We start from the raw sequence: 17,800 nt of genomic DNA, 5'->3' as shown, positions 1-17,800 counted from the left end.
TCAAAATATCACGAAACCCAGACTTCCAAGAGCCATGGAGGTTAGATGAACTAAGACTATCGCCCAGAAATAGTCGTTAAACCCTAAACAAACAAACAAATCCCTGAAGTCTTCCTAAAAACAAGCAATAGTTATGCTTAAGGAGTATAGAGTGTCTGCCTTGAGCACTATGCCTTTGTAAGATCTATCGACAGAAGATCAAACTGACAAGAGCAACTAAAAGACTGGACAGGAAACTTAGGGCACAGTGAATTTATGCTAATGGAGGAGGAAGGATTCAGAAAACAAAGGTTAAGAATGGTTTCATGCTCAAAAAATTATAATCAGTGTCATTTAATTATACGTTGAACTGGCCTGTTCTTCTACATACATCTTCAACAAAAATGTTTTCATTCTGAGAGGCATAGAGAGGAGGCGCAGTTACCACGGGAGTCCTGAAATATACGGTGCTAACCAACGACCGTTCCTGTCATCTAGGCCAAGTGAAGTCCGAACACAGGAGGGAACAACATCTGCAATGATCTACGTTCCCCAGAGTATTAATGGTAAGTCAGTCACAATAAAAATAAGCTTGTGGGCAGAGCAATTCTGGTTAGAACACTGGTGCTGGATCCCACCCAAGGGAGTCAGATGGAGCTGGCCTGGAGTGCAGACTCAGCATGAAATCTGTACGAAATTTCCAGGGAACACTAAGGTGCAACGAAGTATCAGAACCAACTGAGTCAGAAGACTTGGTTTAATACTTTAGCTGTCCCATAACTAGTTTATCCCACCATGAGAATAACATCTATATTTCAGTAGATAATAAAACCACTTGAGTAACAATTCTGAAAGTAACGTAAGACACAAGAATGGCAGGCAGAGGCATACATTTACTCTTTGCTAAGTATAACCTTACAGGTCAGAGAAGAACTGTATACCGTTAAGACAGCAGGCAGTCTCATCTTTCTCCTGCAGTTGTCTCCTAATCTTGCAGATTAGCAGACTAGTGCTCAACCCATGGTGCCACCAGGCTCCTTAAATCCCATATAAGTCTTTAAAACCCCAAAGTCCCTAAATGTCATCAGTCTTGCCTGTTCTGGAATACTCACCACCTAAGTTATGAAATGTGCATTGAGAGGTACTTGTTAAGTGTCATTCTGACAAGGGGTAAACTATCCTTTTAAAAAAAAAAAAATAACCCACCAATGAACTATCATCATGCAAATCTAAACCTAAACCAAGTAAATTAGTATACTGTCGTTGTCAGGTGCTGTCAGGTCAGTTCCAACTCACAGTGAGCCTGAAGACAACGGAATGAAATGCACCGTTCTGATAACCCTTGCTCGGTATTCCCAGTGGGTTTATCTAATCACGAGGCTTGTGAGCCTCCAGCAGGCACATACGGAATAGGTTGGGCAGGTACCAGAGTAAGTCATCGGCTTAATCCTGGATGTCCCTGAGTTCTCTCCAGCGGAACAATCTATGATCAGTATCTGTGGTGGTTACATAATCTGATGTCAATTTGGGACTTGAGAGGATTAAGTGTGAATGGGGGTGGAGTCTAGTCTGTCAATCGGATCATAGCCAATGAGGCCTCTGAGAAATCTGGGAAATGAAATGAGGAGCTGATACCAAGGGCTCAAGTAGAAAGAAAATGTCTTCAGAATGATGATGGCAACAATATACAAATGTGCTTGACACATGGATGTGCGTACAGATTGAAATAACAGTTGTACAAGCCCCCAATAAAATGATTTTTTAAAAAGAATTCTGGGAAACTTGATTTCCTCTTGGGAGGCGGGAGAGACTCTCTGGTCACGCCCTTGGAGACGCTCTACTGACAAGACAAATGGCGCTACCCCGGGAACTGGAGAAGCCACAGGGACCCAAGCTGATGCAACTGGACCTCTGGAGCGGGACAGCCACGTAAAGGCCCCTGCCAGCGCTGAGATGCTTACAACACCACGGGGTCCACAACACTTTCAACCCACCGGCCTGTGATCCTCCTGCATTCCGCACCATTGCATCTATTTCATGGTTTGAAGAGAACCTTATAGATTGGTATCGGACATATGGGCTAATATCGGACTTAAGGACTTGGTCTGGTCTGGATTGGGACAGTTTCTCAATATTCAATTGCTCTTGTATATAAACCTCTTTTTTTTTAATTGAAAATTTTCAATTTTATTTTTTCCATTTTCCCTCAGAGCCACATGGCTTATGCACTAGTTTGCCAACCCCTGCAAAAGGATGACAGTCACCCCCAAGCCCTGCAGCTAGGTGTGTTGTTACAAGGCTCCTCCCGAGCCCACTTGGAACACAAGATAAAGACAAGAAGAGTATAAATTGAAAAAGTTTATATTTAGCATTAGCAAGCTGGGCTCACTTTAGATGATTCCAATTTTGTTGGCAACATCTAAAGCGTCATAGTCAGGAGCCAGTCGAACACATGCCTTCTTCTCCCCGTCAGGCCTGATCAAGGTGTTGACCTTGGCTACATCAATGTCATAGAGCTTCTTCACAGCCTGTTGGATCTGGTGTTTGTTGGCTTTGACATCCACAATGAATACAAGTGTGTTGTTATCTTCGATCTTCTTCATGGCAGACTCTGTAGTCAAGGGGAACTTGATGATGGCATAATGGTCCAGCTTATTTCTCCTGGGGGCGCTCTTCCGAGGGTATTTGGGCTGCCTTCTTAGTCTTAAGGTCTTGGGCCGCCGGAAGGTGGGTGACGTGCGGATCTTCTTTTTTTTTGTGGCTGTGGACGCCTTTCAGCACGGCCTTCTTGGCTTTTAAAGCCTTTGCTTTGGCTTCCGTTTTGGGAGGGGCAGGAGCTTTCTTCTTTGCCTTCGGCGCCATCTTCGTGAAAAAGGTCTCTAAACCTCTTTCTTATAAACATGAATTTCTATGGATTTGTTTGTCTAGTCTACCCAGACTAACACAGTCTCAGAAGGGTGTCCCCTGCACTTGGAGTGAGGCGACCAATAGAATCGGATCATTCTTTGAGCTGGAGAGCCTCTGAATACATAGTGAGCAGCCAGGAGCAAGTGGGAGAAATCTGTAATGTAACACTTTTTTGGGGGGGGGGGTAATTATGGGGACAATTATCAATCTGGAGAATGTGTATTGGGAGACATCTCTATCTCCTAACTGTGGGACCCTCCCCCTCCTACCCCCACTACCACCAGAGTCGGCCTGCCAAACCCCATGATTATGGACACGGAGAATTTGGCTGCTTATTCTGTCGTCCAGTTTCTTAGTTCCTCACACTTCTCTATTACAAAACACAAAGTGAAAGGAGCTACACCGCTTTCCCTCAATGATAAACTGTTCAAATCCAGCAGGCTGCCATTGCTGAGTCAAGACAGTGCAAGCTTAAAGAGGTGCAGAAGCTCACTAGCAATGGCCCTCCCACAGAAATGAGTCTCCACAGTGACACCACTGGACAGCTGTCCTGCCCAAAGAACTAGATTTCACCCAAGTAGGTGAACTTCACCGTAACTGCTAGAGCAGCGCTTCTCAACCTGTGGGTCGAGACCCCTTTGGGGGCCCAACGGCCCTCTCACAGGGGTCACCCAATTCACAACAGTAGTAAAATTACAGTTCCAAAGTAGCAATGAAAATAATTTTATGGTTGGGGGGTCACCACAACATGAGGAACTGTATTCAAGGGTCGCAGCATTAGGAAGGTTAAGAACCACCGGGCTAGAGCTTTCCTGGGGCAGGAGAGAAGGTTCTTAACAGCAAGCTTCTCCCATCAGAGGCTCATTTCTGAAATCTGTAATTCACTGATTCTAATAGCTCTTTGTGACTCTAATCAATCACACTACCTGCTGACAGTGCAAACAAAAATTACCTGCAGGAACCATTTGTTGACTGATGCTATCTACCCTCCATTTGTTTTAATGTTAGCATGTCCTGTTCTTCTTACCAACAACACTGCTGTTGTTGGCTGCTCTGAGTGGGGCCTTGACCCACGGTGTGCCCCAGTAAGACAGATGGAAAAACTGCTCAGTCCTGCGCCATCCTGATCCATCCTGTTTCATTGGCTGATTTTCAATAAGACATAACCGGGCCTTTATTCTGACACTGTCTTAATCTGGAAGGTCTGCTAAAGAAATTACAGCAACACACAAGCCTCCAGTGGTGGGTGGTGGCTGTGCATGAGGGCCCTGACCAGGAATCAAACCTAAGTCTCCCACACGGAAGACAAACAGTCTACCATGAATCGATCAATGCCTCAGTAGCAATCCTGGAAAGTAACTGGTGTCAGCTGAAGTCTCCAAGATAAATTGGATTAGTGTGAAAGGACAAGACCAAGAGCAGTTCTTAATTTTTCAATCAGACATTCCTAATAGTTGACACTGCAAGAACAGAGGAGCAAAGGACCATAAAACGTTGAAAGCAAAATCTCACGGCCGCTGAGTCGATGCTGACTCACAGCGACAGGACAGGGTCGATGCCGACTCACTCCTACAGGGGCAGGGTAAAACTGCCCCTGTGAGTTTATGACACGATCACTCTTTACAAGAGTAGAAAGTCCTGTCTTTCTCTTGCAGAGCGGCTGGTGGTTTCAAACTGCTGACCTTACAGTTGGCAGCCATCACATTGAAAGGAGTAGATAATTTGATGGATCAGTGAGGTATCATTTCAACCTGAGATGCAGCCAATTAATATGGCCCATCTGGCCAGAATTCCTTATGGGCTGTATTATAATTCTGGGCCCTGTGCCTGTGACTAACATCCCACGTTAGAGGGAATTCTCTGACAAGTTAATAGAAAGGATTAAACCAAACACCAAAAAAACTGACTGCCGTGCGTTAATTCCAACTCACAGAGACCCTAAGGACAAAGTAGAACTGGCCCTGTGGGCGTCTGCAGGGTAGTGCATATTTAATGTGGCCCTCCAAGCCAAAGTCTCCAACTCCCACCAAATGGCCTTTCCCTGCATGGATCTGGTAAGAATGCGGGGAAGATACTGACAGGATTCACCTGTGAGCAATTCTGAAAAGATTCCCTGGAGTGGCATCTGACTGTGTATAAAATGAGCCCACTGAAAGCTGAAGGAGGGATTTCATTACCCGTGAGAGTTAGGAGTGTAACATGTCCCTTGGACCCCAGAACCCTGTTCAGGGAACCTCCTGGATCCAGAAGATGGCTACAGCATTGGAGTAGTAGCAACAGAACCAGAAGCCAAAACATGGAACAGAGGGATAGGCTTCCCCCGCCACAGAGCAAGTCAAGGTGAGTGCTTTTGTGCAGGAGGCCAGCTTGTGGAGTGGGGTGCCTCTGGGCACGTAATTGGGGAAGTTTTGCTAGCTGATCCACTGAGGTGGAGCTGAATGCCTTCCAGAGCTGAGGCCTACTTGGAGTAAGGTTAATTCGGGGCACTTAATTCAGGGAGCTGGGTTTGCTTACTCATGGAAATTGAGCTGAATGCCTTTGCGCTAATGCTTACATCAATGTAGTATGTTCCTATGGGCATGTATGAGCAGACCTGAAAGAATTTTTTTAACATGTCCTGATAAACAACTCAACCCTGAGCATTTCCCACTGGCATTACAGCTGTTGACTTCCTTTATAAACCATTTAATCATGAATTTTGTTTGAGTTGTGTAGCCATTGCAATGAATATTAGAATCCACACATATGAAACAGAGAACACTAAATAAGACAGCCTGGTAATTAATACTGAACCAAGGGTAGGCCCCTGATCATATCAAGTAGGCTTCTAGCAATCCCCCAAATCCCAACCCCTTAACAAACTCTGCCTTGGGAAGAGGATTCATCATGTGCATGACACTGGTTTTGCCCACTGGGCCATATACTTTCTCAGCCTGACAGACACCAGACCCAGTGTCTGTCCTCAGGGAACTCTGAGACCTCTGGGCCACCCTATCCCTTGGTAATGATGATCTGCCACAAAGATGGTCCGAGAGACACCGGTCGGAGGGGAAACTGGCACAAATACCATTTACCTTTGATTTCTCCAGCCCGTGCTTTTTTGTAGAGCCCTTTGACGTCTCTCTGCTCACAAACATGCAGAGGCGCATCCACAAACACTTCAAAAAACGGCAAACTTGCACCCTCATGAATCTGCCTTGCGTTGTTACGATCCTAAAAGAGAAAAGACAAGCACAGAAATGTCATTAAAAAGGGTCGCATGAATAGAAAGTACTATTTACCTCAGGTAAACAAAGGCTCTTTTGTAGTTGAAGCTGTGGAGAACATTTTAAACAAAATGTTCATTTTACAAAGAGAAAAAGAAAAGGAAATGCATGAAATTATTAGGTTAACATCTGCCTGCTCTCCACAGCCGTTTTTAAGAGCACACTGTTTGGGAAACGTGGAGTGCTGGAGCCAGGTAAGAGGGGTAACAATAGCTGCCCCATAAAAATAGTCACCGAAATTTTGTGTGGAACTTGAGTTCAGGCCCAACTTGAACTTAGGAGTCACAAAGGCTCTGTCTAACATCATGTTCAACTCCAGCCCGACCTGCCACGAAGGAAACTTCACAAAAGAGGTACCTTTACAATCCCAAGGGTAGTCAATTCAGTCACCAAAGGCAAGCCAACTCTCTTTTCCCTCGGTTCCAAACTCTCTCAATCCTGTCCTCTGGAAGTTTCCTTCACAAGCCAACCTCTTCTGCCTTCTGGTCGTAACTAAAACCCGACTGTCCCTTGAAGGTGATTGCTCATCTTTCAGTTGACATGTCCGAGGCTCTACGCGTCTATCCTACCCACCACCGGGCTGAAAGGCAGAATCATGTTTTCAGAGTTCATCCCCGCAACTTCTTCCCACTTAGCTCACTGCAAGCATTCGTCACCTTCCCACGATCTCTGACAGAGCATGGCCATTTCCACACTTCCTAGACTTCCGGAATTCTCTAGTAGCCGTGAATGCTCCCAGTCTTCCTCCACCGTATGAGGGGGCTTCAAAAACGTGGTGGAAAATGGAATTAAGAGATAATAGGATGTTCCCCACAAACTTTTTTAAGTCCTCTCGTAGAATGCTGTCTTCACCTCCATCAGCCTGACCCTTCTGGTCAAGTCTGCAAGAGCTCCTCTTGCTTTCCCTGTGCCAATGTGAGAGTCAGCCTGAGTGGAACCATCTCGTAGCAGCCTCCATTTTGTCTCAAGCTATGGAAATCCCCCTGAGGTTAAGGTCAAGCAAACATTGGCCAGAAAATAGCAGCTGCAAGACAAGGCCACGCCATCTATCTTGAAGAAAAAAAAGTTTTAAAATGTCAAGGCTCACTGCAAGGACAGCTTCTGTTCTTGCTTGTCTGCTCGCACAGCTGAAAAGCCCCCATTGTTTACCCCTCCCTATAAAAACCCAAGTCTGTGAGCAATCGAGACCAGCCATTCTCCCTATCTTTGGGCAGGGGGGGGGGGGCTGGTCCCTGCGCAGGCTCTTTTTTCTCTTTTCTGTCCCCCTTTAATAAACTGTTTTGCTTCTTCCCAGAGACTGAGGTGTTCTTGTCCATTCATGTACAGCACCAACATGGACCATGCTGTACATGCCCTCCCCTGTACCGAGCCCACTGTCCACCTGATAAGGTCCTTGCACGTGTTCCTTAGCTACCTCTACAATTTAAACTACAATATAATAAGTTTGAACTGTGAAGTCTCCTTTGAAATGAAAAATGCACTATTTCCAACTTCCTTCTAAATATAGACAACTGGATATTCCATAGGTATCTCAAACTTGTGCCCAAAAATTTATACCCAAAAGTGAACCCATCTTCTCCTTCCCCAAGCTTGTGTTCACTCTTCTACTGCCAGAGTCGGGCCTGCCCACACCATGGCCCTGGGATCCTAAGAGTTGTTCGAGTTCCTTCCCTGTAGCCTTCCACATTCACTCGAAAACCCTTGAGATTGCACCTCGAAATACTGCACAAGTCCAGTCTGGTTTTCTTCCCTACTCCTAAGAGCAGCCTCATCTCTCTCCTCTGGAGAAAGTGGCACATCCTTTTACTAGCCTTCCATCTTCCGTCTTCTGTACTGCCCTCGGGGTGATATAGGAAACATATCAGACCATGTCGTATTTAAACCCTTCAGAGAGCCTCCAACACTACCGAGATAAAATCCAGCCTCCTTCGTGGGAAGCATGAGGCCCGCAATACCTGGCCCTACCATTGCCTAGCTTGCCTGATCCACCTGGCAATTTGGACCTGTGCCTTTGCTGTAGGTCAGCAATTCTAGACCACCACCCTTTCTACGACCCTAGGTTCAGTCTTGGAAATCCACAAGGGCAGTTCAACCCTGCCCTTTAGGGTTGCTATGAGTCAGGCTTGACTCGATGGCAATGAATTTGGTTTGGGGTTTTTTGGTTTGGTTTCGTTTTGGGGGGAGGGGTACCTTCTGTCACCTCCACCAAAAATGCTCCATCTCGCTCTTCCTACTGAAGCAATGCATTCCCCCTCAACCACCCATCTCCACAGTGACCTCCTTCAGGAAACCTTCTCTGCAGGCCCAGCCTAGCTGAAGGCCTGTTGCATCATCTGGGTTTACAAGGAACCTACTACATTACCTCTATCACCGATATTATTCCCACCCGATGACGTCATCTCAGTAACATCTCAGTAATGCTAGTGTCCGGGCGCAACCCCGAGCCTGGGATCCAACTATTCCTACTGTCCTCTTAAATGAAGCTGCTCCCAAGTTGGCAACCTGGGCTCTCTTCATTTTCTGTATACTCTTTAGTATAGGCTCAACGAATATGGTTAATTTATTTGCAAATCCTGTAATGTCTCCCCTGTCTAAATTAGCTTCTTTCCTTCATGTACGCCCATAATTTGAAGTTACATAATCAAAACATTTATGAAAAGTGCTATGAAACCTTAAATTTTTCTCCTCATTTATGTGTCCTTTCAATTTTCTTTTTTACTTTCCCCTCTGCTCAACTTGTGTTCTGGCTTTGTGATATCGAACTTGCAGTCTCCTTCTATACTGCACAGCCTCCCATAACAGAGAGAAAACACCGCTGAACCCATATCAATTCTAACTCACAGTGGCGCCGGAGGACAGAGAAGAACTGCCCCGTTGGGTTTCCAAACCTTCACATATTTTTTTCTATTAAGTTTTATTGGAATATTATTCACATATCATACAATTCAAAAGTTCAGCCATATTAAAAGAGTTGTATAATCATCACTGCAATCAACTTTAGATCGTTTTCGTCTTTCTTGTGCTCATGGTTATTAGCTTCCCATTGTCCCCCAATCATCCCTGACACGCACCTAGCCTAGATATCACATACATAACAATATACCCAAAGAAGTAAACAACAACAAAATAAAACAGAGAAAAACGTCAATCGAATAGAAAGCAGAAAATATTAAAAACTAGGGCAGATTTTAAATGAGTCAAATGGGAGCTCCAATGAGAAGGTGCTAACTTTTAACTTAAGAGCAACTGCAATGACCCACTTTCAGATGCACTCTGTATGACTGCAAGGAAATTCATATCCTCGGTCAATGGTCAGAGGGAAGGATTCACTGGGGGCTTTAATCTATGTATATTTCCTCTTCACTTTTTTTTAACTGAAACAAATTAAGTCAAAAGAAAAATCAAATGATATATTTTAGCCTATGTCTGCCACAATTGACTTTACATACTGTCTGCTAACAAAGCTATCCGCCTCCTCAACTATGGGCTGAGGGGAGGCACGAGCCGTGCCTTAATCCATGTGTGAAAACTGCAAATGGGCTCTGGGCTTCCACTGCCATTCCCAACCTTCTTCAAAACAGGTGTTCACAGTTTAGCTCTGAAACCATTCCCTCCTTCTAATTTGGATTTTATTATTTATCATCCTTGGATCGCAGGCTGGTGTGCTCCTTCCATGGGGCTTAGGTGATGCCTCACTTAGATGACTACATGTTTTAGGACAAGCCATGAGATCCCAGACATTATTCTAGTAGTCAGGTACCATCTGGTTCCTTTGCTATAGCACCCAGAGCCACCCATATGGCTCCCATATCCCCAGACATCCATCTCATCAAGCAAAGCCAGGTCATAAGAACTAATTGTTCTTAGACTGGGGCTAGACTTAAGTGTGAGTCCAAAATCCATTCATATAGCTATGGTTTTTATATGTCTCTGGTTCACCTTAGAGACGTCATTATCATTTTATGCTATGAGCAATCATTTCCATGTGGCATAAAGTAAATCTGTTGAGAGTGTCCTTAACCTAGCCAATAGTATAGCATTTTAAAACACTGTTGAGAAAAGAAAATGACACGATTATAGGCTGGCGAGATACATAAAGTGCTGATTTGTACAGATTAAACTCTTAAGTGACTGGACACTATTTACATAAACAATGGAGGTTGGTGATAGAGTAAAATTTTCAATTATAATCATTCAGAAGGGCAGCAAACTTTTAAATCTTTGAAAGGCTGCCGAGTGTCTGGTGGGTTTGGCCTCCTGACCTTAGTACTGGCAGCTCACTGCATCACCAAGGAGCCACGCTGGGTCCACACTGCTTCCCTTGCAAGTCCTTTAACATCTAATTCTTGTTGAAATATTTCTGACCTTTTCTGTAGTTTATTTTACCTTATCCTGTATTTTATGGGCCTGAATTCTTCTCATATTTAAAATTAAAATGATAAATTAGGATAACTTAACAACTGAAGATATAGTGGAGCATCCTGTCTAAGAAATAAGAGCTAATGTGAGATGTGATCTATCCAACGAGGTTTTCCAAATCAGTGACATAAACAACCTCAGCAACACAATTTTTAGTTGCTGAGCTGTGTAAAGTGGATTACAATCAACCACACAAGAGAGAATGTTGTGTTTCCTTCTGGTATGCATCGGGTCACCACGGGCCAGAACCAACTTGATGGCACCTGCCAACAAGAACAACAGAGCCCAAAGGGCAGCATATGCCCCCCAAAGCAAAGCTCAAAGGGCAGGGAAGGGCAGGAAGGAAGGAGGAATGGAAGTGGGGACCCAGCATGAGTAGGAAGGGTGCTGCTGTTCTGCGGGGATGGCAGCTACTGCCATCAACTAAGTGAGTAGACACTGTTGAAGGCAAAAGTAAACGTTCTGTAAGCTCTCACCCAATCACAACAGAATGTTAAAATAAATTACTCGGGAAGTTATTTCTAGTCCAGAAATATCGGAGGTGAATGATTTTCATCTGAATGCAGGTCCAAAGAACATGTCTGTGTTTGGTTGGTTGGTTGCTTTGCCTGATGCCATGTTCTCAGAGAGTCTCACCGGGGCAGCGCGGCACAAAAGGCACATACCTGCGTATAAGGCGAAATGAAGCTTGTGATGCACACCAGGCCGGCGTCTGCAAACAGCTTGGCAACTTCTGCAATGCGCCGGACATTCTCTTCTCTGTCTTCAGGGCTAAAGCCAAGATTTTTATTGAGTCCCTGACGAATGTTGTCGCCATCCAAAGTATAGCACGGAATGCCATGGCACACCAAGTACTCCTCCAGAGCCATGCTCACCGTGGTCTTCCCTGCTCCCGACAAGCCTAAACAATCCACACAGATCCCAAGTGAGAAGGGAAATGATTTAATAATAAAATCTTTAATTACAGGTTTAATTACTTTCATTATCCACAGCAGTCTCTCAGTAATTTTCTTAACCAGTATTTTTCTATACAATTACCCCCTACCCATGAAAACATCGACAGTTTAAACACAGTATACACGTAAAATTTTAATCATGCAGATATATGCTCAAAGGCATTCATCCTTGAACTCACTAATGAGTCACAAAAGGGCTTCACTAATTAGAAACGGTTGGGGAAGGTAACTACTCTGTCCCCTTGTTATCTAGGTTCTAAAGTTTCACACTAAATTTTAAAACACAGCTATATGCCCACATTGTGACATTACTTACCCAACAACATTTGTAACAGGGAAGGAAAAAGAAAAAGCTGGGGGGGGGGGGGGTGACACATAAAGGGAAATAGTGCAAAGTTACCTCCATAGCCCAGGATCACCACATCTATTAAGTCCACCATGATCATCTATAATTAACCTTGAAAGAATATCCTTATTTAACAATGAAAAAAGTCAATGAGAAGAAAAGAGAACAAAACACGCATGCACTCACAGATACCACACTGATAAAACAATGTTCATAACCAAAACAGTTTTGTAAAAAAGCAAGGGAAGAAATAATGGAGTCTAGTATACTGATGTAATATAGATAGCCAAATGAAACAATAGCAAGGAAGATATGTTGAGAGACTCAATATAATGTTATACGGTGTACACATGAAAACATGTATTTGAAATATGGCAGGTGATATTTTTCCAATGATGACCACAACAGAATTTTGCAACCAGTAAGCTTTCCCACTGTCACGTAGTGTTCAAATCTTCTACTTTGAAACCGGGCCAAAACAAAGTAACTGCCATTGAGTCAATTCCGACACATAACAACTTAGAATACAGAGAGAACTCCCCTTGTGGGTTTCTGAAACTGTAACTCTTCTGTGAAGGAGCAGAAAGTCTCACAATTCTCCCAATGAGCAGCTGGTAGTTTCAAACTACTGACCATGTGGTTAGCAGCCCAATGGGCAACTACTAGGGCATGAGGGGTCCTTGACTAAGAACTTGCCTATAACTAAAATGGACAAGAGACTGACGTTGTTAGGGATTTTGTCTAGCTTGAATGACCAATCAATGCACACCCAACACGGAAACAGCAGTCACGAGATCAAATGACGCATTGAATTAGGTAAATATGCAGAGCAAGAGCTCCCTAAAAGTACTGAAAAGCAAGAATGTTACTTTGAGGACTAAGGTGCACCAGTCTCAAGCCATGGTATTTTCAGTTGCTTCATATGCATGTGAACGTTGGACATTTAATAAAGAAGCCTGACGAAGAGTCAATTCATTTGAATTTGGTGCTGGTGAAGAATACTGAGAGGACCATGGACTTCCAAAAGAACAAACAAGTCTGTCTTGGTAAAAGAACTACCAGACTTTGCTCCTTCGAGGCAAAGATGGCGAGACTCCGTCTGCCGTACTTGGGGCATGTTGTCAGGAGGGCCTGGTCCCTGGAGAAGGGCTTCATGCCTGGGGAAGTGGAGGTCAGTACAACGAGGAAGAGCTCTGACCAGCTGGACTGACACAGGGGCTGTACTGGTGGACTCGAACTTAAGAACAACTGTGAGGATGGCACCTGACTGTGAAGCGTTTTGTTCTGATTTATATGGAGTGGCTGAGTCTGAAGTGATTCAGTGGTACCTAACAAGAACAATGTGGCAAAAAGAACAAAGCAGAAGGGATACATGTGTGACTTTCGAGGCTGAGTCAAGAAAAGTCATGTCACCACAGCCCTACTTAATCCCCACTCTCATGAAAAGATCACTGAAGAGATGGACGCTATCCCACGGTGAAGCGAAAAGACCAGAGTGCCCAGCGGTCAGGAGCAACAGTCTGAGTTCTCACAGGCTTGTCTTCAAACCTGCAGCCACCTACGTGAGGCACCAACTAAGGCCACATGGAAGCAGCACGCCAGACTAAGTGATCCAAGGATTGTAATAATAAAATCTAAATCCAAAGAAGGAATGGTGGCAGAGCTTAACTGGTGAGCACCTGGTTGGCAGAAGGCTATGGGTCACAGTGGAAAATTCATTTGCAGGGTCCACGCGAACAAAACCTCAGGTGACTCCCCTCTGAACAGTCTGGGGTGTGACTAGCCTTGTTGCCAGGCAGACAGCCTTGCATAGACAGTGATTATGGCAGATGTAGTTAGGTTGTGAAGAGTTGTATGAGCCCCTAATAAAATGATTTTTAAAAATGTAACACTATATCTATCATCTGTTCTCCCTTTTTGTATTTTAAGAATGATTCAGAACCAGGCAGTGTTTTATTCTTTTTTTTAAATTAAATCATTTTATTGGGAACTCTTACAAATATTGTAACAACCCATAAATCAATTATATCAAACAAACTTGTACATATGTTGCCATAGTCATTTTCAAAACACTATCTTTCTACTTGAACCCTTATCAGCTCCTCTTTATTCCCTCCACTCCCCACCCTCATTAACCCTTGATAAATTATATATATATATTATTATTATTTCATATCTTACGCCATCCACTGTCTCCCTTCACCCACGTTTCTGTTGTTTGTCTCCCCTGGGGGTGGGGGGTAATACATCTGTAATTGCTATGAGTTCCCCTCCGCCCCCCACGCCATGACTTCCCTTTTGACCTATTTTAAAGTTGTTACAATTCTTAATATTTTCTTTCTTTGCGATGGAGGTTTTTTTCCGTTTTGCTTGGTGATTATTGATGTCTCTGTTTGTTTCCTGTCAGTGTTCTGTATGGCTTTCTGTTATGAAATCCAGAGCGGCTGGGTCTGCAGACACAGTCACTGGATCGCTAACGAGCCAGGGGCATGGCAGGGGTGGAGTGATGAAGTGGAGAGCCCACAACCACGAGTACGAGGAAGAACAAAATGTTCTGAAACTGACTGGGGTAATGACTGCACAACTCTTCTTATTAAATTGTATGACATGTGCATTACATGCCAATGAAACTTGGGTGTTGGGGTGACCGCGGGGGGCGGGGGAAAGGGGGGAGTCACGTAGCTTCTTTCTGGATACACAACATAGAAAAAGTCAGTCACTTAAGCTCCTGAGATCACCAGGCTGGAGAACCCCCAGGAGGCTGAGCTGACAAGGAGCGCCAACAGAGGAAGTCATCCTCCACACCCAGTCCAGGGGAGTCTTCACATGTCTGCAGCTCAAGCCAGCGTGACTGCCAGCAAGGGGAGCCGAGCACACACTGCCCAGCTAGGCTATCTTGGATTCCTTATGCACAGAGCCGCGAGCTAAATAAAATGACAACTGTCTGACAACATGAAGGGTAATTCATCATCCCGCAAAAATAACAGAAAAAGAGACGTTCCACGTTCCAAGACAGGGAAAGTCAGTACTCTATAGATGTCAGATTTTCAAAAATCAACCTTTAAGTGCATGCAATCCCTAACAAATCTGAGGATCTGTCACACTGCTGGAGCAAACCTTCGACAACGGTGCAAAGATCTCTACAAACAACAACATAAACAAGCCACGCGCCATCCTGACGGTGGTCAAGATGCATCCTGGATCATCACCCTTACAGTCTCCTTTCCATCAGTCCCGCGAAGAACGAAAGGAATGACCGAAAAGCTGGGGTGCTATGGTGAAAAACAGAATTTAAATTTTTAAGAAGCTCAAATTTTAAATTTGCTTGGCCCGAGTCCAGGCTGCTTATAAACGCAGCTTTTAAATTAAAAGCTCTGCCAACCATACCTGTGAGCCAAACTGTGCAGCCGCGAAAGCCACCTCTGGTCCCCACCACCTGGCCTCTCTTGTTCCTGCTGACATGGTGGGCTTGATAGGTGACGTTCGTGGCTCTCTGCATTCCCTGCGGGGAGGAGAAAAAGAACTCTGACTCAATCGAGGTTTTGAAAAGGCAAACAAGCATTTCTTGTAAATACACAATTTGTTGCCCTATATAATGTGCCAAGTAAAATAAAAAAGATAAACCAAAAGCTTTTATTTTCCCTTTGGAGAACCTGGCAGGGAGCTGAGTAGTTGACCTACACCAATTACGCTCATCTTCACAGCAACATGACGACACAGACGCAGCTAGCGCTGTGGGTCCACAGATGATGCGGACAGTGGCACACTGTGCCCCAAGCCATCGGTTAAGTGGTAAACGCCAGTCTCGTCTTTTCACACAGTCATACTACCTGAATTCATTGAGGGCCTACAAACAGTGAGTCCAAACAGTGAGTCCCCCTGGTTTCTCCCCCTTTCCACTGAGGAAACGCTGCATGACTGCTGGCCAGCCTCAAGGGCTGGCTGAAATCTAACCGACTGCCACTGAGTTTACTGGCTCTGTGTCCCTAGGGAGGGTTTCCCAGGTGGAATTGCGGCAGCAGAGAGCCTCATCTCTCTTCTCTGAATGATGAGGGTTTTGAACTGCTGTCGTGAGGTCAGGAATCCAATGCTGACCTGACAGACCCACAAGGGCTCCTTTAGTTGAAGTGCATGGGCATACATTTAAAGCAAGACCCGCTGGCAAGACTCGTCTTTCCCTAGCCACATTCAGTGCTAAATATTAAATAAAAACTCTTGCCTCAACCAACATTTCCCCCCAACAGATCATCACAGTACAGGCACCGAATTATCAGAGGTGGGTCCAACAAGGGCTGAGAATTACCCGAACAGTCTTCAAAATGGGGAAAAGTACCTTTGCAAACAAGTTTTTTAAAAGTTCATAGAAAATGGGTATTGTGAGAAAAAAACAAAAGCCTTAATGGATTTCGATTGTTATTTGAACACGAAATTAAACTTACATGATCTAGTTGGAAGCACTAAGAAGGCTAAGACACCTGTTTAGAAAGAGCCCCTGCCAGAGAATGCTATGAAAATGGAAGCAACCACAAGTTTCACATGTGTGGCAGGACTTGGGTGGAAGAATGGTGAAACCACGGATGCTGGTTTATACAGTGTACGGAGACAGTATCACAGAGAAATCGGCAGTTTACAAATGGCTAGGTCCACATTTTAAGAAGGAACGTGACATTGAAAATTAAGCCCATGGTCGCAGACCATGCACATCAATTTCTGAGGAAATAACTAATCTTGCCTGTGACCTAACTGAAAAGGAAGGTGATTCACAGCAAAAATAACAGTCAGTTACCACCACAGACATTTCTGTCGAGTGGTTCAGCTTACACAATTCTGACGGCAAAGTTAAGATGAACAAACTCTGGGTTCTATGGGTGTCAAAAGAGTTGCCTCCAACAGATGTACAAATATGCTCGATACAGTTGATGAATGGATTGTTATAAGAGCTGTAAGGGCCCCCGATAAAATGATCTTTCAATGAAAGAGAGAAAGAGCACCATGTAGAGGGCACTATTTAAGAGCATATTTTAAAGCCCCCAATAAAAGTATCGTTAAAAAGAAAGCTGTTGCATCCAGCCCCGCTCCAGTCAGAGCAGAGCTTTCCACGGACATGTTCAACCAGATCCGAAACACATGGTTTTACAGATATGGTCCTATCACAAAACACCGAGAGCCCAAAGTCATCCAGTCCAAGCAAAAGCAGACGCGGTAAGGGCAAAGACCACAGGAGCAGGGTCTGGGCGATGCTCAAGGTGTGCTTGTTTGCCTTTCTGAGGGGGCAAAGGATGCTAACAACTGCTCATTCTGAGAAAGCCAGGCAACATGTTAGCAGAAAAATACCTGGAGAAGCCCACTCTTTCTCCAACATGTAACCCGCCGGACCACAGGGCTCCTGCTCATTGACTTAGCACAAAAGACTCTCTGGAGGCAAAGAGACAATTTGATAACTGGTGGTATAATGGTTATGCATTGGTTTATGATCCGCAAGGTCAGCAGTTTGAAACCACCAGCTGCTCCATGGGAGAAAGACGGGGCTTTCTACTCTCATAAAGAGTTACAGCAGGGGTCCTCAAACTTCTTAAACAGGGGGCCAGTTCACTGTCTCTCAGACCCGTTGGAGGGCCGGACTAAAGTTTTAAAAAAAAAAACTATGAACAAATTCCTATGCACACTGTACATATCTTATTTTGAAGTAAAAAAAACAAATGGGGCAAAAACACCCGGCAGGCCAGATAAATGTCCTCTGCGGGCCGCATGTGGTCTGCAGGTCGTGGTTTAAGGAAGCCTAAGTTACAGTCCTGGAACCTCACAGGGGCAGTTCTGCCCTGTCTTACAGGGCCGCTGTGAGTCCATACCAACTCAACGGCAGTGAGTTTAACACAGGCACCTTAAAGGTTTCCCCTCCCCCACTTCCATCTCATTAATGAATGTAT

The 17,800-nt window shown here is 44.6% G+C and overlaps 1 protein-coding gene across 2 annotated transcripts in view; it reads right to left on the bottom strand.

Moving 5' to 3' along the window:
* PAPSS1 (3'-phosphoadenosine 5'-phosphosulfate synthase 1) overlaps positions 1 to 17,800 on the bottom strand; it is a 126,884-nt gene that overhangs the window by 79,300 nt on the left and 29,784 nt on the right. For both annotated transcript variants that reach the window (XM_075543945.1, XM_075543946.1), the window contains exons 2-4: positions 15,261 to 15,375; positions 11,237 to 11,472; positions 5,961 to 6,099 (exon numbers count right to left, since the gene is read on the bottom strand). In XM_075543945.1, coding sequence (XP_075400060.1) covers positions 5,961 to 6,099; positions 11,237 to 11,472; positions 15,261 to 15,375 — 490 coding nt within the window. The remainder of the gene's footprint in view (positions 1 to 5,960; positions 6,100 to 11,236; positions 11,473 to 15,260; positions 15,376 to 17,800) is intronic.

Source organism: Tenrec ecaudatus, chromosome 3 (genome assembly GCF_050624435.1).
Source record: "Tenrec ecaudatus isolate mTenEca1 chromosome 3, mTenEca1.hap1, whole genome shotgun sequence".
Lineage (NCBI taxonomy): Eukaryota > Metazoa > Chordata > Mammalia > Afrosoricida > Tenrecidae > Tenrec > Tenrec ecaudatus.
This window is presented reverse-complemented; position numbering and strand designations above follow the sequence as displayed.